The 24,666-nt window shown below is 41.2% G+C and overlaps 3 protein-coding genes across 7 annotated transcripts in view; 1 reads left to right on the plus strand and 2 right to left on the minus strand.

Annotated features, from left to right (window-relative positions):
* Nucleotides 1-692: 692 nt before the first annotated feature.
* On the minus strand, nucleotides 693-19,900 carry LOC136447010 (secretin receptor-like). The gene is made up of 16 exons (XM_066445677.1): nucleotides 19,447-19,900; nucleotides 15,692-15,791; nucleotides 14,467-14,568; nucleotides 12,571-12,668; nucleotides 11,973-12,091; nucleotides 11,534-11,672; nucleotides 10,556-10,709; nucleotides 8,713-8,773; nucleotides 7,995-8,058; nucleotides 7,467-7,543; nucleotides 7,220-7,273; nucleotides 6,858-6,914; nucleotides 5,352-5,490; nucleotides 4,578-4,619; nucleotides 3,310-3,437; nucleotides 693-2,774 (listed from the first exon to the last, which is right to left on the minus strand). Exons 1-16 carry the CDS (start codon nucleotides 19,510-19,512, stop codon nucleotides 2,516-2,518), a joined length of 1,659 nt encoding a protein of 552 aa, XP_066301774.1. The 5' UTR covers nucleotides 19,513-19,900; the 3' UTR covers nucleotides 693-2,515.
* Nucleotides 8,572-24,666, plus strand: part of LOC136447006 (tripartite motif-containing protein 2-like) — a 136,033-nt gene continuing 119,938 nt past the window's right edge. The window contains exon 1 of the mRNA XM_066445668.1: nucleotides 8,572-8,795. The gene's annotated coding sequence lies outside the window, so the exon portion shown is untranslated. The remainder of the gene's footprint in view (nucleotides 8,796-24,666) is intronic.
* The window catches only part of LOC136447009 (parathyroid hormone 2 receptor-like), a 115,774-nt gene continuing 114,045 nt past the window's right edge, over nucleotides 22,938-24,666 (minus strand). For all 5 annotated transcript variants that reach the window (XM_066445675.1, XM_066445672.1, XM_066445673.1 and 2 more), the window contains one exon: nucleotides 22,938-24,651. In XM_066445675.1, coding sequence (XP_066301772.1) covers nucleotides 24,157-24,651 — 495 coding nt within the window. In that variant the 3' untranslated portion in view covers nucleotides 22,938-24,156. The remainder of the gene's footprint in view (nucleotides 24,652-24,666) is intronic.

Here is a 24,666-nt window from a genome sequence, read left to right on the forward strand (position 1 = left end):
GAGGGATAGAGAGCGAGAGAGAGAGAGGGAGACAGAGAGAGGAAAAGAGAGAGACCGACAGACAAAAAAGAGAAAGACAAGAGAGTGATTTTCTTCCTTCCTTATTGTAGTGTATGCAGTGTTACCCCCTAGTGATTCAGATGTGAAGTGCATGTCTACTTTGTGGCATGTCGGACTATTTTACCCAAACTAAAGATATCAACACAGAATTATTGTAAAAAGTTTCAAATCACTGAAAAATCAAACGCTCTATTCCCAATGTTCGCATAATTTGAAGCAGATATCAAAGACATTAAAAAAAGTGGCATTAAAATATCTTCCGTATCTAAATCTAAGATCTTATACCTACGTGAAATATTTCTTTCTTTGAATTTCTTGTTTAAATCATCCAGGTGCATTTCTCGCTCATTCATTTTTCCCACTGGCAACAGGCATACAGAGAACAGGAAATTGAAGACATGACGTCATATAACATATTATAGGACCTTTCTGGGAGCTTTGACCTAACTTCCTGTTAGTGTCCCTGACGCGATACATTCCAATGCATTCAAATAAACACGGACACAGGAGCAAACAAAATTAACAAACAATCAACAGAAAATACGTCGAAATCAAAACATTTGGCTCTGTACACGAAATTAAGTAACAAGAAGACAGACATTGGACACTACATGGACTAGTACATAGAGTAGTACAATTATGCCTTAAAGTAAACTTTATTTCAAACATTGACAAGAGACAGACTATGGAAATGGGATTCAAGAGAGGGAAATGGGAGATAAAACGTATAGGTTGTTACGTTGACCAGTTTAACTGCTATAACGTGAGACAAAGTATTGGTATCAGTGCTTTCACCAACAATTTATACTGCATGCAAATTGATGGACAATATCAGATATGTCCTTCGCGCATAGAACGTTTGTATCATTGATATAGCTGCTATTGAATACTTTCTCTATTGAGCCTTATCATAACTTTGTACAGACATTTCTATATGCTAACAGGACAGATTTGTATGATTTATGTACTATCATATTGATGGCTATTCTTTATTGAACTGTCATTTTACATGCACACAGTATATTTGCTATCTATGAACAAATACATTTTTAAAATTTCTGAGCTATCCACTAGTGCATCCAGCAAATGTGACATGTTTGAATATTTAGATTATATGCATATTCACATAAATGTTGTTTTAGGATTATTTCTTTACAATATAGTTTGATATATATATTACAAAATAAAATATCGCTGTCCAAACAAAAATATGCCATTAGCAATTTCCTTTCTTTCAGTTGGACCCTGCCTTCTAGCGATAGATCCATACAGAGGTCACAGACTACAAATATAAACGGTATTTCTTTAGAAATACATATATTACATATATACAATAAGCTACTTCCCTATGTGATATATTAGGACCTTCATGACACCATTATGTCACCAACAAGCACACCAACTCTCAAACAAGAGGATTTTCACGGTACAAAAACACAATGACACACACCTATAGCTACGACTAAACTTTGATACCAAATTAAAAAAACAAAACAACGTTGTATTACGTTATCGACATAATTACATTTTTTACTATAACCAAGAAAATACATGTATAACTTCTTTCTTGTGCACATATATGTGTAATCTTATATAGCTATAGTCTCAAACGGTCACACAATAAATGGAATGATAAAACAGAGCTTGCCAAGACGGAATGTTCAACTTTTTTTGCATACTATGTCTATGTACACGGTATAGATGTAATGGAATATCATTTAATAAGGCCATGTTGATCTTAATATATGGATAGCGTCTGCGCGCGCATCAATTCACGTCCGTTTAAAAAAACTTTCGGCTATACTATTAATCGTAAAAAGCAGCTGCAAAATGAGAAAATACATGCTGTAGATTGTAAAAACATATTCAGAAAATGGATGTTTTGAAAGAACAAAAAGAACCTATATTGAGGATATTTGGAGTTTAATTTTACACAACCAGGAATCTCACCTGCTGACGTTTCGGTGTCTGTCAGACACCTACTTCAGAGCTTTTGACTGGAGCATTGCTTCTCGCTGCTATAGGTAGCCGATGTAGGTGGCGCTTTTGCGGCGAGAACGCAATCCCAAACGTGGCTGAGCTTGTATCCCCCCTCGTCTCGTCAGTAGGTGAGATTCCTGGTTGTGTAAAAAGAAACTCCAAATATCCTATGATCTACCAACCTGCTGAAATTATTTTCGGAATCTATATTGAGTTTTGTTCTTTCTTCCTGCCCACGTAGATCTAAAAATTATTTTTCAAAACTTTTTGTTTATTCTCACGCTCGCATCAGTTTTAGGGTCCCCAGAGGATGCCATATATATAATCATATCGACATGGCCTAAGCAGCAAATGCTCAACAAAATGGCAGTGAAACATAGAGTAGAGATCCTGAGCCTTAAATGTTTACTACTTGGCACACGGCTTTGTACACGGTACATATATCAAGACACGCCACAGGGAGTTTGGCAAAGGATCACACATTGGACTCCATTTCTGAGGCAGTACTACTAGTTTTCCTGACTAGCGCAGCGTTCTCTGAGCACTTGTCCCGCTCTTCATCAATATGTGACGAGACGTCGTCGCTGAAGGAAGCTAGCTTCTGCATCGCAATGTCTGGAACTCGCAGGCAATCTTCCTTGTGGTGATTCAGTCTTCCGTTCCAGGGGGATCCGTTTCTAGGTAGACTGTGAGAGCTTGGGGGAGTCCCGTTACGGATGGAGTTGACACTGGGACTAGAATGGCGAGAAAACAAGAAGTTGAAATCAAGGTTATCTACAGGTTGAAAATCATGAAAATTGACTCGTCCTCTTTTGACTTATCTTGTTTCAAAGTCTGTAACTGGAACGCCCCTGAAGTTCCAAAGAAATATGCTAGAGGGCCTAAACTTATGTCGCTTCTTCCCAAGCACAAGAGCTATCTACCACCCTAAAATCATGGCTATATGAAATCCTTCTGCTGTACCATGGAAAGACGCTAGGGGCCCCAAAATCTAACAATTTCTTCACCCTGCCAATACCTACCAATACAAATGTCTATCCATATCGAGTCATGCTGTCAACAAACTAACTAACTAACTAACTAACTAACTAACTAAAAAACACACATACACATACACACGCGCGCGCGCGCACACACACACACACACACACACACACACACACACACACACATACATACACACACACACATACATACCATACACACACAAACACACACACGAAAACATAACGTTCTTGTCAAAGGTAACTACATCAACATTGCTCTAACCTGTGGCTGTAGTCCATGGATGTGACGGCCGTGTGACTGAGAGGAGACCGACTCATGTTCCCCCCTCTGGAGTTGAAATTCCTGGCAAGCTTCCATCGTTCCCATTTGCGCTTAAACTCAGCCCGGACCTTTAACCAAGTGATAATTTCACACAAGAGTGAGAAATTTCCTATCTATGTTACCAGTAAAGTCTCTAAAATGTGTTAAAGAACTTGTGGATCATCAGGCTGCCACAGGTCATGTAAGACACATGGACAACTTTTGAGTAATCAGGTGACGAGGTCAGAGGTCGGTGATTCCCGCCAAACAGTTCTGTCAGTGTTTGGAAGATGGCGAGACGATCGATTGCTCCACAAGCTTAGTAAGTTCATTAGCCTTGATGTCAACACTCCTATTATAAACTAGGGTACTAGTGATTTAGCGTTAGTTTATCCCTGCATGGCTGTGGTTTCTGTGATCGTTTGATAGTTGGGGCTCTGGTAGTGATTCTAGAGTTGGGGTGGGGGGTTGTTGTAAGAGTAATTTATGCCGAGGAAGGAGATTTTAGTAGTTGATTGTAGAGCTGTGGAAGCCAGGTTTTCATTTAGGTGATGCATATATCGTACCACACAGCACTGAAAGTGTTGCAGATACCATAACAGTGTGGTCACGCCATTTTTACGACGAAAAAACATGAAATTTGTTAAAAAACTCAAGACGCTAAGTTTGGTGACCTCCGACCTTTGTGCACAACGTGACCATCCTCAGATAATTCGATTGAGTGTCGCTGTATGCTCACCATTACATTTACACTGTGGAGACTCGACTTCTTCAGAGTCATTTCGTTTATGTCAAGACAAAGATTTGATTATATGGATGACATCCTCTGGGAACCCCCAAAACTGATGCGAGCGTGCGGCTAAAAAAAGCTTTGCAAAAAAGTTGCCCTCATTATGAAATTTAAGTTCTCAGGAAGATTGAAGAAATGACTAAACACATACATGTAAAGTAAGGCATACTGAATAAAATAGTCTTCATTTTTGTTCTTTCAGGTCTTCTTCTATGACTTTGGAATTGACTTTGCCATCTGATTCTACGACATTAGTATCCGTTTTCTGAAATATATTTTTTCTGCATGTACTTTTTATATTTGCTCATTTTGCAGCTGCTTTGCACGGTTTACAGTTTTTTTGTACGTTTTTTTGTAGATACACAAAATTTGATGCTCCAGAGGATGTCATCCATATTCTCGAATCAACGTGGCCGTAGGGAAATGGAACTTGACTTACCTCTCCGTTTAGGAAGCAGTAGAGGATGGAGACGAAGAAACCCTGTGAAGAAACAAAGGAAAGTCTGGTATCCGTCCCTATTATAGACCCCGTGGCTATAACAGGACCGGATCATGTTAGGGATGGATACCAGGCTACACTTATGCTTGGGTCACATTTCCAAACCGGGGCCCGAACGGGCTGTTTGAGGAAACAAGGAATAACGAATGCGTATCAGGATTACACAATTTATTTGTATGTTTATCGTTTTGTGTGTTTTGTTGTCTTTTATATAAAAAGTTTCGTTCCCGCAAGGTACCCGGCTGGGCCCCGCTTTGAACATGTAACCCTAGCATAAACAGGCACGTCGGATGGCTCATTGTCCTTATGTACAATGGTGAGTGATGTCAAGTACCTAATTGCCAGTAGTAGAGTGTGAAACAATCTATGTTTTTTCTCTCTTATGATGATGAACACTCTTTATGCTTTACGTTGCATATTAGATACCTTGTTTGTCTAAAGGCTTGAGAAATGTAGCGTAAAGCTCTAAGTAAGGTACATAGTAGACATTTTTAATCAATTAGCAATTAAAGGGACAGAAGAAAATACTATTCCGATTCCTTACAATTGTTTTATCCTTTCCCGCCCTCCCTCAATACTATTTCAATACCTCAGCAAGTATCAGATGATCATTTTCCTTTGGGATACAAATCCGATTGGGTTCCTTTTTTGCATGCAATCATCAGCTAGGTATGAAAGAAAACTAAAAGTCCAAAGAGGTAATTAAAGTCTTACCTGGAATGAGCTGAAAAACAGTTCGAAGTAGAGTCTGATTTCCTGTGCCAGTCCCTTGGTGTCATCTGGCATGCCCACGAATACGATGTAATGGACTCCGAACAGTGGGATGAGAACCATGGTGGACTTGGCAAGTTTCCTGCACAGAGAAAAAGTAAAAAGTTAAAGCAAACTTTTAATGTATAGGGTGACGCCCATCTCAATATCTATCGCCCTTAGGCCACACAATCACTACCACAGGGGAGCAACTATACTGGTAGTGTATAAAGACAATTCAAACTCGACAACTGGACACAAGTCGGAGATTTAATTCCGGACGTTTCGAGTGACATCCATCACTGTTCTTCAGCGTCACTAAAATGAAGAGTGATGGATGTCACTCGAAACGTCCGGAATTAAATCGCCGAATTTTGTCCAGTGTAGAGTTTGAATTGTCTTTATGAATTGTAAACCTGGATGTCTAACCGTCATAAACGTATAAATAAAATAGAATAAATAAACGTACACTGGTAGTGGTACATTAGGTGTGTTCGACTTCCATACACGACGTACTCTTAAACATACGTTCTGAGTGTTAATCAGAGAAAGTCCCATTTTCAAAGTCTTTGGTATGAACCCGCCACCTCCAGAAGGCAAAGTGAAAACTCTTCCCATTAGGCTATGTAGAAATAGCCGTCCTTTTATATAGAAGAGAGTAGCTTCATTGCTAATGTAGAAAAAAAAAAGATAAGACCAGTGCCAGATAGACCACATCGTATTTCTTATGCTTTGAAAACACAGGCGGGTTTACATGCATTTACAACCTCCTGAATTCATTCATTAGAACGAAACTTTATCTGTGTTGGCGCGATACATACATAAAGATTTCTTTTACTTTCATCCCACGCAAGAGACAGATGGTTCGCGGGATTTGCGGCCTTGGGTCTGTCGGCCTTTCTCAGAACTTTATGTGCGAGAGCGTCAGGAAAGTGGGTCAACTTCCTGATTAGTGTTGATGGGCACGTCCGAAAATCCGGTAATTAATTTGTCTTTTGCATGTGTGTCGGATAAAAGTAAAAAACAGCAGCTATGGTCCATTGATCTTACTTTTATGGTTATTGGTCAAAGGCAATGATAAATCTGACTTAATTCGCGAGAGTTATTGCTTTAATTCGACGTGCCAACCTCCCACACGTGCAATGCCGGGCCGGATGTTTCACTGAAGGGCGGTCACCCCCCACACACGTGTGTACCTGAACCAATTTCTGTGCACGGTATCGTGATGGGCAATTCATTGACGTCATATGATAATCATATCCTTTTCAGTGAAAAAGTCTCCGTTTCACTCTTAGACGCTGTTTGCCATTCACGTTTTTGAAGCAACATGAAGGAGAAACATGCATTGAGATTACAACAGAGGGGTACCCTACGGTATATATATATCTAGCTAGTGACAAGCAGCAGGAATCAATAAGAGAGTACAAATCCATACGAGTAGGAGACTATCTCAGTCTTAATCATACTCACATTGGCATCTGCAGTTGGACACTGTTTCTCCGCCCTCCGTAATGGTTGTCCGCTCCACTGAAACGCAGAAAACGATTGTAATAGGGATTTCGTGTAGCCGTTAATGGTACCTTTGAGCTACCATTAGCCCATTGATACCACAGGGTTGGACAAGTCCATTGCCCCGATGGCAAAGGAAAGTGTTATTCGGCCAAACGTATGTCCTACCGTACTGGTCCGATCGGGCCAGTGCGATTTAACATGGGTGACATTTTTCAATGCATAGCTGTGTTTAGATAGTGGTCCAGTTACATGAATTAGTGCTTTTTTTCAGTGAAAAATAAAAGCAAGATATTTGGAAACAGAAAACTATAAATACATACCTGTCCTGGAGTGCTGGTCGCCGAAAGCAACAAGAACAGCATTTTCTGCGATTCCTGACAGTCAAAAGATGTTTTTGCATTAACAAGTAAATGTCAAAACAGGACATATGGTACAACATCTGCAGTTTGAATTAAGGCTGTTCAGTTTAAGAAAATACGCTTTAAAATGAACAGGGTGAACGGGGTTTCTAATTTTTCGAATATATAATCAACAAATGAAATGATAAAAGACAGTAAAAAGACTTACTGATTGGCTACATCAGCCGGCATGCGTAGCTTCTTCACGAGTACCCTCAGAATGTTCAGGAATAAGAGGAAGTTTACCTAGAAAGAGGAGAAACTACTCAAATCGCAGCCTCCTCTTTTAAACTTTTCTGCTGTTAAAAATGCACTAAAAAGCCATATCATAACTAAAGCCATATACCTAGTTTTCTGTCATAGCCTTATATGTTCAGTTCTTATCAATTTATATCATTGATTATTTGATTATCTTTATTGTACATCGCTTTCTTTGTACTTATTGTATTTATCATTATTCATCAACTATTGGTACTTCAGACTATAATCAATTATGATAATTATAGTAGAGGAGGTCCTAGAATAAGCAATAAAGGCTTTTCCCCTCCTTCTGGACGTGTTTTGTATCATTTATCATATCATGTCATATAATTATATGATTCAGATTTCTTATCTGTTTTGCGCACATACATACTAAGCGTATGTTCGCTTCATCAATGTAAAAAAGGCTTGCTCAACAAGGTTTATAATTACTCACCACAATAGAGAGCACAATGGGGGCCTTGTAGATCCATTTGTATACCGTGTCCGTGTCCCAACACCTGAAATAACAAAACAAAATGCCTGCTTGATACCTCATTGAGCGGCATTATGATATCATTGGAAATGATAGATTTGTGCATCTCAGGAAGAAATTGCTAAAGACCAACAAGTTAACCAAATCATGACCAATCCACTGTATTGTTTCTACCGAATCCTACAGCGTTTGTTCAAGAAAATTGCTGTCTGAGCAACCTCTAGTAGAATACTGACGCATTTTACTTTGTCTGATTCCAGGTTCAGGAATAGTAGCCTCCATTGCAGTCCCCGTCGGTCGTTTTTTTTAACAGCTATGCGAAGTTTTCTTACAGCTGCCGGGTTTTTATTGCTTGCCGCGACCTGATGGCCGTCTCGGCAAGCAAACGGAACCCGCTGTAGCTATAAAACAACTACGTGTAGTTGAAAAAGCCCTATGGGTGGTGTAAGACCCATTCCGTTCCATTTCGTTCCAATCCGTTCCATTTCGTACAGTCTGTACACCACTATGGGTTCTAGCCTGGTATCCAATCTTTTTGGATCAGCTGAGTCTCTTTCGTCCTCTCCGAATACAGCTATTTGGTTGAGGACGAAGGAGACTCGGCAGTTACAATAGGGAAAGAGACAAGGCTTTGTGGGGTCTGCAACGGAGGCTACAGAGGAAGATGGAAGCTACGTACCCAGTGTCCTCCATCGTAGCTCGTACCACCACCCAGGGAACCACAAACGTCAGAGGGAACACTGCAAAGGCGATGAAAAAGAGGTATGACGACACTATTATGTCTATACAAAAATTTCGAAAAAAAATTATTTGTACTTTGCTTATGTGTGTCATAATGATGATAACTTTATTGTACAACAATCAAGTTATCATCATTAACTCTGATATGATATGAAAGATACATTTACACAAGTATGGCATTTTCTAGTTATTAACGATTACTTACTCAACAATCAAATAGACTTGTATAGTATTTAGTATGGGATCAGAGTATGTACCCGCACAGTCTTGGATGTTATAAGATATATCTTTAAAGTTATTTCTGCACTAAGATGGTTTACGGTTTGCTGCTTTGCCGCCACCTTGAGGAGCCTTGATGAGCCTTGAGCAGTCAGGGTAAATCTTGAAGAATTAAAGGGACCCGTTATTGTCTCAGTGGGCTTTTCTTTATTTGCTCGGGACGGAAGTCCGAAGGCAACGATGTGAAAAACCATCTATCTTCGCTTGTCTACTCAAAGGAAAGTCGGAAGGATATGACGGTAGGAGTAACAATCCGATACATATACCGGTTTCGACTTCTTATTTGAGAGTCTTCATCAGATGACAAAGGATCAAGCCGCACCTAGCCTACCAATTATCGTTAGGTTATAAGCAGGTTATGGTGTTTTTGTAAAATAGCCAATCAACGTTCGAGTTCTCAGTTTGCACTGACTTAAGATTAGCCAATCGACATTAACGATTTCAGGTTGGCTCATTCTAAAGTAATTACGCAGCAAAAGTGCTCTTTTCTACAGATTTTAGCGCCCTGTCGTCGCTTTTCTAATAGCTAATGAGACCTAGCATTGACTATACTTACAGCATTGCAGGGGGAAATGCCATACTGCTAAAGGCAAACAGTGTCAGCGTAATGCCATTGGCCAATGCGCCTAATTGTGTTTATGATTTGTGATTGATCGTTTGTTAGGCAGCATGCGGATCAACCAGTCGCTTTGCCTATGCTTATGCTTCTGTTAATGGTGAATAATTGGCTTGCTTCAAGCAATTTTGAATTTCACTATTTCTTATGCTTCTCTTAATGGTGAATAATTGGTATGCTTTAAGCAATTTTGAATATAACTGTCATTAAGTGGATACGGCAAGACATTGCGCTGATTTTACATCAGAACGATGTCGTTTACATAACGGTCGTAATTTATGGAGTGTCGACTCTTATTTGACTCTGCCATACCGAAAGGAGGAGGAACGCCCGCCTCACCTTTTTCTACAAACTAGTTGACAATCATATTAACATAAACACTTTACACAGTTTACTGAAACCAGCTCAGGGGCGCACCCGGGGGAGCCACCATCTCAAATGTCAAACCATCGACGCCAGAACCGACACATACAAAAAATCATATTTCCCCCGTACTATTAGCCTGGTCCCAGTCTCTAGGGGTCGGCTCAGGGGTGTTTTACCGGGCACAGTCTGCTTGTGAGTGCCAAGTAATTTAATCCAAGGCCGTAGACCCACACCCCACGCGGGCTAAGCTCTCTGGGCGGGCGGGCATCACTCCCAGCGCCGTAGAGATATCGGGGAGCCCCCGATGGTATGGTTGCCAGGCTACCGTACCATTTACCACTGGAATGCCCTGCCTGGCACGGTTGTGACGGCTCCCACCGTTGAGTCTTACCGTGCCAGGCTGGAGGCCTGCCTGCCTTAGCCCGGGACCTCAACCCCCCCCCCCCCAACTTTGTCCCTGATGGGGCCATATGGGTTAATAATGATGATGATGATAAGACCGCGCCTTTTGCGTACTCACCCCAGCCAATCGCGATGAATCCGTAGAAGAACTTCCTCTCAGAAAACACGGAGACGAAGATGAGGTTGTGGAGGTACAGTCCCTCCACCAGGATCCAGAAGTAGTTGGTGGCCATGAAGTACATGAAGCAGGTATATAGTAGTTTACAGCCGACCTGTTACATGCAAAAAACAAACAATCAAGGCTGTCATTTAAAAGAAATTAGGTGTTTTGAAAAAGCGGAAGACAGCAACTTGCCAATTACATCTCATATATGTACTTTTATATCTTACATATTTTATAGGCATACGTAAGTGATTGACGTTATAGAATCGTTTTGTGACTCTTTATCTTTCTCCGGTGTCATTACGTTCAAAACAATCTCGTGCTTTTCAGAGTATGAAGCACACGGAAACGAAACTTCTAGAAATATGCCATCAGAACGGTATCTCTCCCTGTCTCATTCAGTACAAATGAAACATATTATCTGTTGGGACCTTAGGGGAGACTAAACAGTTACAATAAATGCCAGTAAAGCATGTAGGCCTATGGGGAAGTGAACAAAAAAGAAGGGGTCATAATCTCAGGAATCAAGACATCAGACTACAAGAACTTACCCTCAAATATTAACCAGTTATGTCAACTGTCATCAGATTCATTCCTGACAAATTCTATACGGTTATTCCCCAGATACCCCCCCCCCCCTTATCAGAGCCCTTGAATAGGTCCTACAGGCTTCAGACACCCATTTGAAGACCATCCCACTATATCAGGGGGGGGGGTGCCAAAACCCACAAGGTATTTCAACTAATTCAGCAAATACAGAGTGTATCCTACCACGGCCACTGCCCAGATTTCACAAAAAAATCCACCAGGAAAGGATTTACAATGGTTTAAACCCTGGTCTCTCACCGTGGGGTCTAGGCGCAGGCGCGAACTGTTTAGTCTCACCCTTACTGCCAGGTGTTTGCACGTGTTGGCGTAGCCGTAATGTCTTACCGTGTTCCTTGGAACTGTTGTCGAGTTGTTAGTGTCTTGAGAATAGAGAACAGCGTCTCGAAGGAGAATGAAAAAGGCCCGTAACATGTAGGATACGAAGAGGTGCATGTGGACGTAGTTCCGCGTGCAATGTAGCCTTCTACAAATAAACAACAAACAAACAAACAAACAATCAAGATACAAATAATGAAACAACTCATTTCGTGCCTTGATATTTACCCTAATTTCATCTATAGCATTTATCACTGTTTATATTCCACAATATTTCTAATGTTTACTTATAAATCGTGTATCTGTTATATCTTTTATCATTGGAATAATGCGCTTTATACAATATCACAGAACATTTACTCATTGCGGTGCTTGAGTAAATGTATTTCAAGGGTATTTACACACACTGAAGTGGCTGCGAAGGGTGTAACATCCAAATGCTACTTACTTAAAGCGAGCCAGTATGATGAACGCTATGAAGAGTGATACTAGTGAGATGGAGTACCCGATGGTGTAGATGTTCGTCACGTTGTCTATAACGTGTCTTGGTATAAGTGGTTCGTCGTTCTGGAAAAATCACAACAAATTGTATTACTAATGCTATGGTCCCAATGCGCCGGTGCCCGTCGGGGATGTAGTCCCGGCCGGGCCCTTAAGTCTCAAATTTGTCCCGGTGGACTGCCGGGTAAAGGGTACCTCCCGGTGCTCGCACGATTAACTAACAGTGTTTATTTGTTACCGGCTCCCGCGTTGATTTTAAGCCCGGGTTAAAATGATTCGGGGTCCTGGCCGGGCCCAAAATAGCCCGGCAGCCGCAGTACTTATTACCCGAAAGGAAAGAGTAACTTAGAACGTAGCGTTTGCTCCGATTCTTTCTCTTACGCATTACAGAAAGCTCAGTATAAAGTGTGAAATTTGTTAATGTTGAACACTTATAGAAATCTAAATAAAAAAAAACAAACAGAAAGGTCAACAGTGTTCTACAGCCCAATCGAGTACAGCAAAACAGTGTTCTTGTACGTTTCTCTGTGTTCTTATGTAATTACCGGTATTTCCGTGCATTCCGTGTGGTTTAGAAACGTTTTGTTGGTTGCTCTGTTGATCCTCCATTTGCCGGAGCGTTCGCAATGCCTGTACGCATGTCCTGAAAAGACACATACAACAAAGGCTCATTTAAAACGATGTCATGATTAATTGGATTAAATGATAATGAATGACCTTACAGTGATACTGTAAATGCAGAAATGTTCGCGACGGTTTTATGTTCGCGGTTTTCGCGGTGAACTCTTTACCGCGAACTTCAGACAACCGCGAAAAGCAGTTCTGACTGTAGCGCTACTAACACTCCATTTTCTCCCTACCACGAAATTAAATCCCCACGAACATTTCTGCATTTACAGTATTACAACGATATTGATCAAATATGAATGTGCTGCCTGTAATGAAGTAGCGTAAAAACAACTCGGCTGCACATCTATGGGTCAATGCATGATAAGTATGATAAATATAGGTTAGTGTCAGTATGTGTAGGTCAGACCATTAATCATCATTGGCCCAGAAATTTATGCAAAGCTTAAGGGCATTGGTTCATCTCATTGTAAACAATGTAACCAGGCAACGGGTTGGCCCGTATCAAAGCAAGCTCCCGCCTTTTCTGGCTTAAAGCTCCCCTCTCACTGAACCCGCGGCACGCTGGCGGCGTCGCTGCGTCCTAAATTGGATTTGTGTTACCCTTGACTTTATAATGGGAATATCATTGAAAACATACAAGTATGACCAAAAAGACAACAAAACACACAAAGCTTTTAAAAAAAGATTCGTTTTTCGTCAATGAAATTCGTTGAGTTATTTGTCAATTCGATCGGCCGCACCGAAGCCGCCAGCGTGCCGCATGTCCAGTGAGAGTGGGCCTTAAGAAACTAAAACGCTGTGGTGTCTGCACTAAAGATCTTTGCGAAATCTATTTGCTATATGTTCGCCCAACTTTAGAATATGCAGCCCCAGTATGGCACTCAGGTTTAACCACTTTTCAATCCCACCAGCTTGAACGTATCCAAAAGCGCGCCCTTAGAATAATTCTTGGATCTAGCTACATTTCCTATACTTATACACTCTCCAGACTTGTACTTTGGCAGCAAGAAGAGAGACCTTAAGTCTCAAATTCGCTAAATCCCTATTGAAAAAAAATAAAAATTCGACGCTGGCTACCTCCAACTCAGTCCACAATACGGGCTTATAGGGGAGGTTACAGCTTACCATTCCTTTCACGAGATCAGACAGATACAAATGAGTTCAAGTTTTGCCCATTTGAAAACTCCGTTAAAAAGGCTAGGGGTAGGGTTGGGCTTAGCGCTTAAGAACTTTAAACACTCATAACTCGACAACAAAGCACGATATTTGAAATCCGTTTTCAGTTTACAATTCCCTTCCAAGAGAACTTTCTAATGAGCACAAGTTTTGCCCATTTGAGAACACCGTTAAAAAAGCTAGGGTTAGGGTTGGGCTTAGCGCTTAAGAACTTTAAACACCCATAACTTGACAACAAAGCACAATATTTGAAACCCGTTTTAAAGTTTATAATTCCCCTCCAAGTGACCTTTCTAATGATCCCAAGTAATGCCCATTTGAAGACACGTTTAAAAAACATGGTTAGGGTTGGGCTTAGCCCTTAAGAACTTTATACACCCATAACTCGACAACAACGCACGATATCTAAAACCCGTTTTCAGTTTACAATTCCCTCCAAAAGACCTTTCTAATGAGCCCAAGTTTTGCCCATTATAAGACACTTTATTAAAAGCTGGGGTTAGGGTTGGGCTTAGCCCTTAGGAACTTTAAACACCCATAACTCGGAATGAACTATGAACATGAACTATTACCTCGGCTTCGGAAGAAAGCGGGACACGGTGCACTCGAAATGAACTATGAACATAAACTATTACCTCGGCTTCGGAAGAAAGCGGGACACGGTGCACTGACTCTCACTCCTGGCGTGCCGTAGGGCCAGCAGAACGCCCCGTCCCACTCCTGTGGGCAGTACGTACCTGTGTGAAGAAATCAGCCATGAGATGACTCTAACTTTAAACAACAATTGCAGGTAGATGTGCAAAGGTTAGGTGTCACAGTGTACTATAACCAGCTGCTGCTGCGCCGCGTGTCTGCGAAGCTGGTGTGTTACGCCGAAGGGCGGTCATACCGGCTATATAGATACAGATACAGATAGCTTGACTCTATGATTTGAGGCCATCAAGCACCTAATGAGCTCAGTGTGTACGATATGTAGCTAGCACACCATTGTACATAGTGATTAGTACCGCATACTGTGTACACAGTATACGCACAAAGCAATTGTGTGGTGGCTATATACACTATGGTGATGCCAAAACACCCCATAATTTAAAAGTGCAAGATGTAGATGGTCCAACTCATCAACAAACCACTGTACTTTTTTTTCGCGACCTACCTACGTAACATTGGTAGCATTGGTGCTCAATCCATGAATGTACGGGCATAGCAAATAGAGCCATTTTAAAGGTCAGTAAACAAGCTTTCCAATGATACATAACAGTATAATTGAAAAAAATAAAGAAGATATTATTGATCAACTTCAAGTTTCCTAACCTTTTGTGTTTTGAGTGTATATAAATATTGTGACATCGTGTGGCGCAATCGGTAGGGTGTTTCGCCCAAAACCGAGAGGTCCCGGGTTCGAAACCACTGCTATGCTCCGATGTTGTGCCCTTGGGAAAGGCACTACTTTCATCACTCCACCCAGGTGTGAACGGGTACCTGACTTCGGTTGGGGAAAGTCGTATTGAGGCCACCTGCTGGCGCCGAATGGCAACCCTTGCGACAGTTCCACAAAATGCAAGTGTGGATAAAATATGTATCTGTTGTGCATTATGTGATTGTAAACCCTGCAGCAATTCAGCACTGGCTGCCATTGCACGGGTAATTTCTGACCAATAAACGATTATTATTATGTCAATTGCATTAATGCCATGGTCTACCGTTGTGATTGGGTGGGCTGGTGACTGACAGTATAAATATATATCTGTTGTGTATTATGTGATTGTAAACCCTGCAGCAATTCAGCACTGGCTGCCATTGCACGGGTAATTTCTGACCAATAGACGATTATTATTATATAATTGCATTGTGGCCTACCGTTGTGATTGGGTGGGCTGCTGACTGACATCTGTGCCTTGCATTGCCTCTCGGCCGCCATGATTTCGTCTCCGATGTCGGCGACGGCGGCATCACCTCCCTGTATTAAACGTAAGAAGTTCGAATCGTAATTAAATGGACAAATATAATAAATGACACTTTGTGGGGTCGTGCGGCGTAACGACAGAGTGTTCGGCTAAGAACAAAGCGGTTCCGGCTCTCGCTGGATGTCATGTAACCGATCTTGTGCCCTTGGGAAAGGCACTTAACACGACCTTCCTCACTTCACTCAAGTGGAAATGAGTATCTAGCTTTGGTTGGAGACGTCCCTCGGATAGGACGTTAAATGGAGGTCCCGTGTTTGGGGAGAGCCACACCCCACGCATGTTAAAGAGCCCACCACGCCTTTCGTAAAGGGGTAGGGATGTTCTGTCTGCAGTTGGCGATTCAGTACTACAAATCTCCCGGATGGAGGCCTGGCAAACCTCCGTCTCGTACCAGCCGTATGGTGATTTACACCGTTCACCCGGACGGCAGACCTGGCGCATCCCCGTCTTGTATCAGCCAACGAAAGGGTATGTCACCCCGTAACATGCTACTCTCAAAACAATGTATGGAAGTCTTCCACGGCTGTCTCAAAAGCTCACCCACCGTCGAGTGAAATTTGCTGGGCACTGCTGTCGAGCCAACAAGGAAATAGTTTGAGACGTCCTCCTATGGAAACCAAGAGGCCGAGTGCACTGCAGAAGTTTGACTTTTACCGACAGTTTAGTTAGAGACACTGGGATTGAATATGAACACTTAGGAAAAATGAAGCTGGATAGGGCAATGTGGAGTGAAGTTTGCACATGTACCTCTTGTTTAGTCCCGATTGAAGGCCGGTAGATAGATAGAATTGAAATTTGAAAGTGAATCAAATGTATCCTCGGTTTTTACCACTACATTTATGCCTTGTGTCGTCCTTACACGTCAATTATTTTAAATGACGTCCTCAAAATTGTTTTGCTGCTGAGAAGCAAAATATTTCAAGTACCCAATAGTTCGTGATAAACGTTTATTGACTGTGATTCAAGCACACATACGTATACCCTTGATAAAGCAATCGAAATGATCAGGATTCAAGCACCCATACTCTTGTTACCCTAATTGGGTTCATTACCTTTCAAGCACCGATACTTGCGTTACGTCAAGTGCACGTTCGCATGGTTCGTCCTTGGGTTGGATCTTTTTGAATATTTTGCATAAGTAGTCCTTGTGATGTTTGTGTCAATGCTTTGGTGGCTACTGTAGTACGTGCAGAATTGGCCGTGTAACTGTTTTCTCCAGAAGCTTCATTTCCCAAAGATACCGTCTGACGTCCAACATATGTCTGCTATGCTGACGATCACGAAAACAGCAGCGGGAGTCACTCTTCCGTTATTGTGAACAGGATTTGATTACCGGGCCATTAGATTCGATTACGCTTGATAAAACGCAACGGCAAAAGGGAACGAAGCTCTGGTAAGCATGTTTGTTAGGGGCCCACATGTACATCAAGTACAGACAAGGGAAAAACATTTTCTGAAAATAATTTCATCAGGTTGGTAGAACATAGGATAGATAAAGGAGATACTTTTTACACAACCAATAAATCTCACCTGCTGAAAATGTGTTTTCGTAATCAGAAAGCTTACTGCTAGTCGTGTTTGATAGAATCTTACATACAGGAGGATACGCTGATAATACCCGTGTATTCTAATTCAAAAACAATGTGATCATGTAGCTTTAATATATGTTACTGAACCAGGCCTTTCAGACTGCTCTAGAAGATGAGCGGCCTTCGTTTAAATGACTTGAAATCATAAAAACATACTAAATAAACTATATAATTACAACCCTGTACCAATAAGTGGTTTATTACTTTTCTGTCTGCTGGCTGAGTTATCAAGAGTCAAACTGATGAAAGCTTATTTGTAACTGAAGAAATTAGCAGGTAAAGTTCGGCAGCCGCGCGCGAGGTCGGACGTGCACAGCCCGACATTGTAGGTGATGCGGTCGTGAGCTCTTCAGCTGGAAAGTGTCTTTTTGGGTGTGTAGCAAAGTTTGTAATTGCTATAAAAAGAGATTATATGCAGTGAAACTGTTGGCAATTTGTTTACATGATCTAGGGTAAATGTTCTCAATATGAAATGAAAAACATTGGTGCATTTTCTATAGCTTCATTATGAAAACGCCCATGTAAAAAAACGTATTCTAACATGTAAGCCTATGTATAGGGCGAAAAAAACTAATGAATGAGACCTTATATTCTTCTGCTTAACTGTAGATGCCCAAGGACGCTGTATGCTATGAGTTGCCTGAAGACAGACATGGTAAACAGGACGGTTTCAAACATAATGAGGTGGGCTTATGGTGTGTTTGTATGTGTGTGTTTTAGATCCTGTGGTTAAAAGCAGGTGGTCTGAAAGTACACGGATAGGTAATATGATATATTTTGAATCGGAACGGTCAACAGCTTTCGGGGCCACTTGGGCTGGTTGCATGAACGGAACAGCATCAAAGCTATAGAAAATGCCATCTCGTTGAAAGAGTTTTGAAGATGGTGAACTGAAGCTACTGGTGGTTAGCGTACCGTGTAAACATGAGCTATGTTTATCCCAGACAGTTTTGTGTAAATATGTGGAAAAATGTAAATCTTTTTAGGCAGTAAACATATAAAGTAGCACTGTAAGCTTCTGACAAGGCCTCGAGAGCTGCATTTGGCGGATAATGTTGTCTTTTCTGATCGACACCTGGGTGAAATAGCTCATTACGGTTTCTACAGTCCAGTGAAATTCCATGGCGTGTCTAAGATTTGACCTGGATATAAACGTATGTTGAGAATGGGAACTGGTACGTACTATATCTAATCAACGCAAGTTTTTGGGATACACATGTGCGTTAGGAGCGCCGTGTAGCGCTCTCATCCTACGGATAATCCTGTTTCTTAGACCTTCTGGGATCACGTTTTGTAGATACACCTGCCTTTGATCAATATTTGTCGAGAATCTTGTAAAGTGGGTCAAGCAGACGACAGCAATCTCCTTAAATCCATCTGAATAGACTAAATAGCGTCTGACACAAAAATCAGAACCGCGCAGCAGTGATACCAGGCAATTGCGATCGCTGTGCTAGCTACAAGCATCTCAAACATCTGAGCGAAGAAGGGACTATCATCAATCATTCAATCAGCAATACCCAGCTGTTGAGGGGTCAGTTGAAATCTAGACCATTTATTTACATGCCGAACGGTTGATTGAACTCCTTTACTCTTCACTTTAAGTGTCGTATAGATAAATGATACGCTTTGCATACGTAGAGCTCTCTGACAGTGAGAGGGCGCTGTGACTGTTTTAGGATTTAAACACAAATTATGACGTTGAAACGTTGTTTTTTGGGGGTAATTTCTCCTTAGTTTGATTGTTGGTATTTTCCATAAATTAAACAAAAAAATCTTTACTGCTCTCATGTCATACACTTTACATCAAATGATTCTATTTGTTCTGCGTTCAAATATCCTACATGTTTTTTGGTACATTTTTTCTGTACATAACTGCCATGGCCGCTGGCAGGACTACCGCGCTTTTGTTTACACAGTAGTCTGTTGTACTGTCAGACATCTAACCGGTTTTTAATCATTGGCGTGATACGTCCATATCAGCATCTGGTGCCCATGAATGATTGATTGCACGATTAACACGTCAATCAAAAATGTAGAAATCGAAGTAGAAACTTACCTTGTTAAGTGAAAGGAAGACTACGGTGAGGAAGACCCAACCCACCAGGCACCCTGCCGTTCCCATACTTCATCTGAGATTCCAGGCCTGCGGTTCTGCATGAACATTCATGAGTTCCTTAGAGGTAAAATCCGTGGAAAACGCTAATCCCGAAGCGAAGCTCCGTCGGCTGGAAGGGCCCCGTAAAGCAGGCCAACTCCTCCTGGCTATGTTGTTGGGAATCAGTACCTGTAGCCCCGCCGAGAAGGAAACGACCTGTGCGCTAGCTTGCCGACAACGCCTAGTTCACTGTTAGAACCCCCGTATGCGTTCTTCTCAAATATCCAAGACAAAGAAAAGTCGATTCGCGAAGAGCGTAAGTGTAACACAAGCCGTGTGCTTCGCACCAGACTGTGCCTTGATCCGTCAACGCGTTCGGCAGAACACCGTCTGGCTAGTGCACGCAGTGCCCTGCGCAGTGATATACACCCACACCAATGGTGAAACGATGTTACACCTGACGTCATTGAGGGATTATAACTAGTTATGTGTAGAATGTTGCTTATACAAGAGGGTTTTGGGGACTGTTTGACCCACGGCCATGTTGTACGAACTTCATATTTCACATCGCACAAAAGGCCTGTTCGACTTAGTCTCTATGGGAACTTGAAAACTTTGCACTATTCATTACACAAGTCAATGGAGGGGACAACAAACACAGCGGGTTATTAAGGGTCACGCCTCTTGTTTCCTTTGTTGGGTCGATGTGATGACAATAAACAAAAGATTACCACATGTGAATGTCTTACACGTTTACGTTGTTTAGAGAAGATGATGAAATATTTCTTGACGTGAACTTGGTCTCTAAATAAGGAGAAATAGCTGCAGCTGTTATTTTCGTTTGCGTGATTTGGGTTCAAAACATGTAAGAACTGCTATTCGCGTATGTGACGCGTAATGATATGGAATGTAGGATCCTTAGGGGCAGGGAGATCTTGTTAGTCGAGTTTGTCATGGATTGAGGGGTGTGTATTCAGTCGTTGCAGCACAAAATTCAAGTAACACTTTCGAATAAGTGCTAGTGAGATATGCTTGGCCCTACTTTAAGTGTTTAATAACTATTAGTTGTTACGTATTCACTTCAATTGCCGTATCTATCAGGTATTAGTATTTTGTTGTTCTCATTGTTGAGTTTCAATAATTATTTATTTGAAATTTCGTTTGCCCCGGTAGCTAGTGATTCTCCTTTTTTCTTAAGAATTTGGCCTAAGTAGGCCAAGAACACATCTTAGCAAATCAAAGTATAACAGATATGCATTGTACATTGTCAGATTGAAAATTTCATGCCCCTTGGCAGTGGTTGACAACAAAGGCTAGGGTTGACAGGTTTTTGTTAGGGTCGGACGGGTGACCGGAAACAACTTTTTTTCTAGGCCTAAGGCCATGTTAATTTGATTATAAGGGTGACATCCCCCGGGGGACCCCAAAAATGGTGCGAGCGTGCAAATAAAAAACGTTTGACATCATGAAATCTACGTGGTCAGGAAGGATGTGTAAATGACTACATGTAAATACACGTGTGGTATATCGAATAGTAAATTCTTCATTTTTGTTCATATATTTGTTCATATTTTCTTATTCGACAGCTTCTTTGTACGATTTACAGTATGGCCGAATTTTGTTTTCAAACTGGACGAAAATTGATGCGCTCGCGGATGACATCCATATAATTAAATCCACATGTCCTAAGGGGCACTTTATACATTCGTACAGCTGGACCAAGGAGGTTATATAGGTTTTGGCTGGACCGATTACAATAGATGCTAGTTAAAACACATCGATTTAATGGACATACCCAAGCAACATGCCACGGTCGTCAAACTGACATCTGAGGTATTTGTAGAGTATTCTGCTTGCCCAAGGCCAGTGCAAATAATCTCCATTTAAACATAGCAATCATAGAAGCACTCACCAATAACTAACATTACCGTGAAAAGCAAGTTCAAAACACTCGACTCAAGGATTTTCTGATTGCACACTCATCCACGAGATCAAGTCACGCAACATTTGTAATTCCACTCAATGCCGGTAGGTTGAACAACCTGCCACAAATAGTCTCACACTTAGAGCGACGCATGTAATAAATAGTGAATATTCTCTGGCTTTTGGGAAAATTATTTACAGAGATACGCATTACAATGGTCTGATTCTTGGCTGATTGCCTTTTTTAAACATACGCTTCCTTATAGTTCTCTTGTATTTAGCCTATAATGTTCAAGATGTTTTCTTTGATCAGGCCATGTGGATTTAATTACAAGTATATGGATGACATCTGCACGCAAATTTCGTTCGTTTAAAAAGAAGGTTTTCGAACCATAATTTAAATCGGCTGCAAAATGAGAAAAAATATACTGTAAATTGCAAAAAATATTTCGAAAACGAATACTAGTGTCGTAGAATGCCCAAGTCAATTCCAAAGTCAAAGAAGAAGATGTAAAAAAAATGAAAAAATGAAGTATCTACTATTCGGCATACCATACTTTAAATTTGTGTGTTTAGTTTAATTTCTTCACCCTTCACGTAGATATCATAATGAAGGCAACTTTTTTTGCCGAACTTTTGTTTTATTCACACGCTCGCATCAGTTTTAGAGTCCCCAGAAGATGTCATCCATATAATCAAATCAACATGGCCTAACATGTAGAGAATACAGTTATGTGCGCAGTCAAACCTATCCATAGCAAAACTCAACGGACTTGACGAAAATGTTCACAGTAGACAGTAGGTCACTTTAGACAGGAATCTCAATGCTTGGGCCAATGGAAAAATTATATGACGGACTGCCAAAAGAGTGGCCACAATGGTTCTTATGCAGAGGACCGGCGGTGGTCACTAGCACAAGTTTGACTGTATATTACATACATCATTAGATCTTCTACCATATATATTTTGAACTTGCATTGCAGTAGCAATTCCAATATTTCGGTTGTAGACGGTGTAGTGTGATTTGCTTCGTGTTATTGTACATTACTGAGTTTTCAAACGGTTGCGTCCATCAGAAATCTTATAGGGGTAGATTAAGTGAAAACGTCAAGTAAACGTTGCAAGGCACATGTAATGTTTTCATAACGACTTATCAATTTGCGCTCAATAAAGTAATATAGACCTAATCAAGATAGTCCATGATTTTTTTTGCCGTACTGCATAATGATAATTGAATCGGCGCCTCGTATTTTGATTTGGAATAAGTGCAAAATCATGCAAATCCTTTGTCTACACAAGAGTTTTTTCTCTCTTCGTGAGATATAGATACATTATGAAACATAATATTATTGTGCTCTGGATATAAAACTGTATCTCTCCAAGGATGGCATTCTTGTATGCGTATACGTGCGAGTGCTTGTAGTGTGTGTGTGTGTGTGTGTGTGTGTGTGTGTGTGTGTGTGTGTGTGTGTGTGTACGTATACGTATGCGTGCTTATAGTGTCTCTATTTCACTGTGTATAGGCAAGCTTAACATGACTGATAAAATCTGTTCTTACTCTACTGATTTAGCATACTTCTTATCTCCTTGATTGTAATAAGACACACGTTTTAGTTACAAGGATCACAGCCATTAACGTCACCTTTACACAATTGAACTAGAGTCATAGCTTCTCTTTTCTATATACAGAAAAATCTGCTGCACAGGTAATACATATTGGAATGTCCAAAGCATTTTTTTTACAAACTATACATCAATACATAGTTACTGGCTGTCAAACAATGTACAGGACAGACATGTATACTCTCAACTATGAAAATACGTTTTTCACAGTTCACGAAATAGCACAGTAGGCTCTTTGAGCTATATACATTTAGAAAAAGTAGAGATCTTTCGGGTATAGGTAGGTTTTTCATGTGGAGTTTCTTGATTATAATGATGGACAAGGCACATAGCAATACATATCCTCTCCCACCAAATATGGCGAATTGGCATTGACAATGTACATTGTCAATGGCGAATTCATTAGATGTGTGAGGAATAGATATATCAATTATTTACACATTTTACACACATCTTTATGTAATATGTTCATCGTCTATACATGATTCGCATGCGCAGGTAACATACGCGAAGAACGTATAGCTTTTGCATTGCAACGATGGAAAGGTTCAGAGTTCATTTAGGTCCCAATTCCACTAGACGGCTGTCACGCTGCGACCTAAATTAAATTTGTATAATACCTGACTTCGTAACTGGAATTTCATGCAAAATGTAATAGCATGACTGAAAAGACAGCAAAACACACAAAGTGTAAAAAGATGAATTCTTCATCTACGAAATTCGTTGAGCGCTATGTCAAACTGTAGGTCGCAGAGCGGTCGCAGAGCGGTCGCAGAGCGGTCGCAGAGCGGTCGCAGAGCGGTCACCGCGCTAGTGGGATGGGGTGTGTGTTAGCAGTTGCAAGGCGTCTGACGACAGAGTAGAGATGCTAAGATATAAAACCCATGATATCTGTGTAATCTTGGGGAATAGAAGTTCCTCGCTCTGGGAATGATGTTTTTAGATCTCTTGATGTACCCAATCACTTGAATGTGCTCCTTGAGTTCTGTTCGTGTATCAGTGTTGGTTTCTACATCAACTGTAGCACGGACCTATTCGGCAGCGCTATTTCAGAATGAGCACATCGTTATAAGCAGCGTACATATTGCCACAGAGAAAGCGTCGATGTCACTGCAGCAGTTATTGTTACAAAACAGTTACTTTTTCAACCACTGCCAAGTCATCCATTCTGATATCTCCCTGTTCAGAACTTGTAGTCTGGCCAAGTTCAACCTCGTTTTCATTCTCTTCGTGAATGACGTCTCTATCATGTCTATGAAACCGGTTTTCTTCAGGTCTTCTTCTCGTGCTGAATTTTTTCCTTATCTCCGAGAAGAGGTGGAATGATACGCTTTTCGGCGAGGTGGTGCCTGTCGTATGAAAGAATTTGTCATTATTTTTTTCGTTCTGCTTGATGTAGTCAACCGATTCTCGCGGTGTTGGTGTGGACACGGAGCTCCCTCGTTTTTGGCGACTTGGACTGATCGTGCTATCCCCTAAGTCGTCTCTTTCTGGAAGCAACCGGCTCTGGTTGGCGTTTGTGTACGTTTGTGCCGTGCTATAGCCGGCTTGAGTTCGCGAGGATAGAATATCTCTCCCCATCCGCCAGCGTTCCCACCGCTTTTTGAATTCTTGTCTCACCTAGAAAAGAGTTAA

The sequence above is a fragment of the Branchiostoma lanceolatum genome, chromosome 13, assembly GCF_035083965.1.
Source record: "Branchiostoma lanceolatum isolate klBraLanc5 chromosome 13, klBraLanc5.hap2, whole genome shotgun sequence".
In the NCBI taxonomy this organism is placed as follows: domain Eukaryota; kingdom Metazoa; phylum Chordata; class Leptocardii; order Amphioxiformes; family Branchiostomatidae; genus Branchiostoma; species Branchiostoma lanceolatum.

Excerpts from the sequence above, each read along its gene's own strand:
- LOC136447010 (XM_066445677.1), bottom strand. The coding sequence starts at position 19,512 with ATGGGAACGGCAGGGTGCCTGGTGGGTTGGGTCTTCCTCACCGTAGTC. Across the intron at positions 11,673-11,972 it reads ATCATACTGGCTCGCTTTAA|AAGGCTACATTGCACGCGGA; the intron begins GTAAGTAGCATT and ends GTTTATTTGTAG. Across the intron at positions 7,274-7,466 it reads CCGGCTGATGTAGCCAATCA|GAATCGCAGAAAATGCTGTT; the intron begins GTAAGTCTTTTT and ends TTTGACTGTCAG.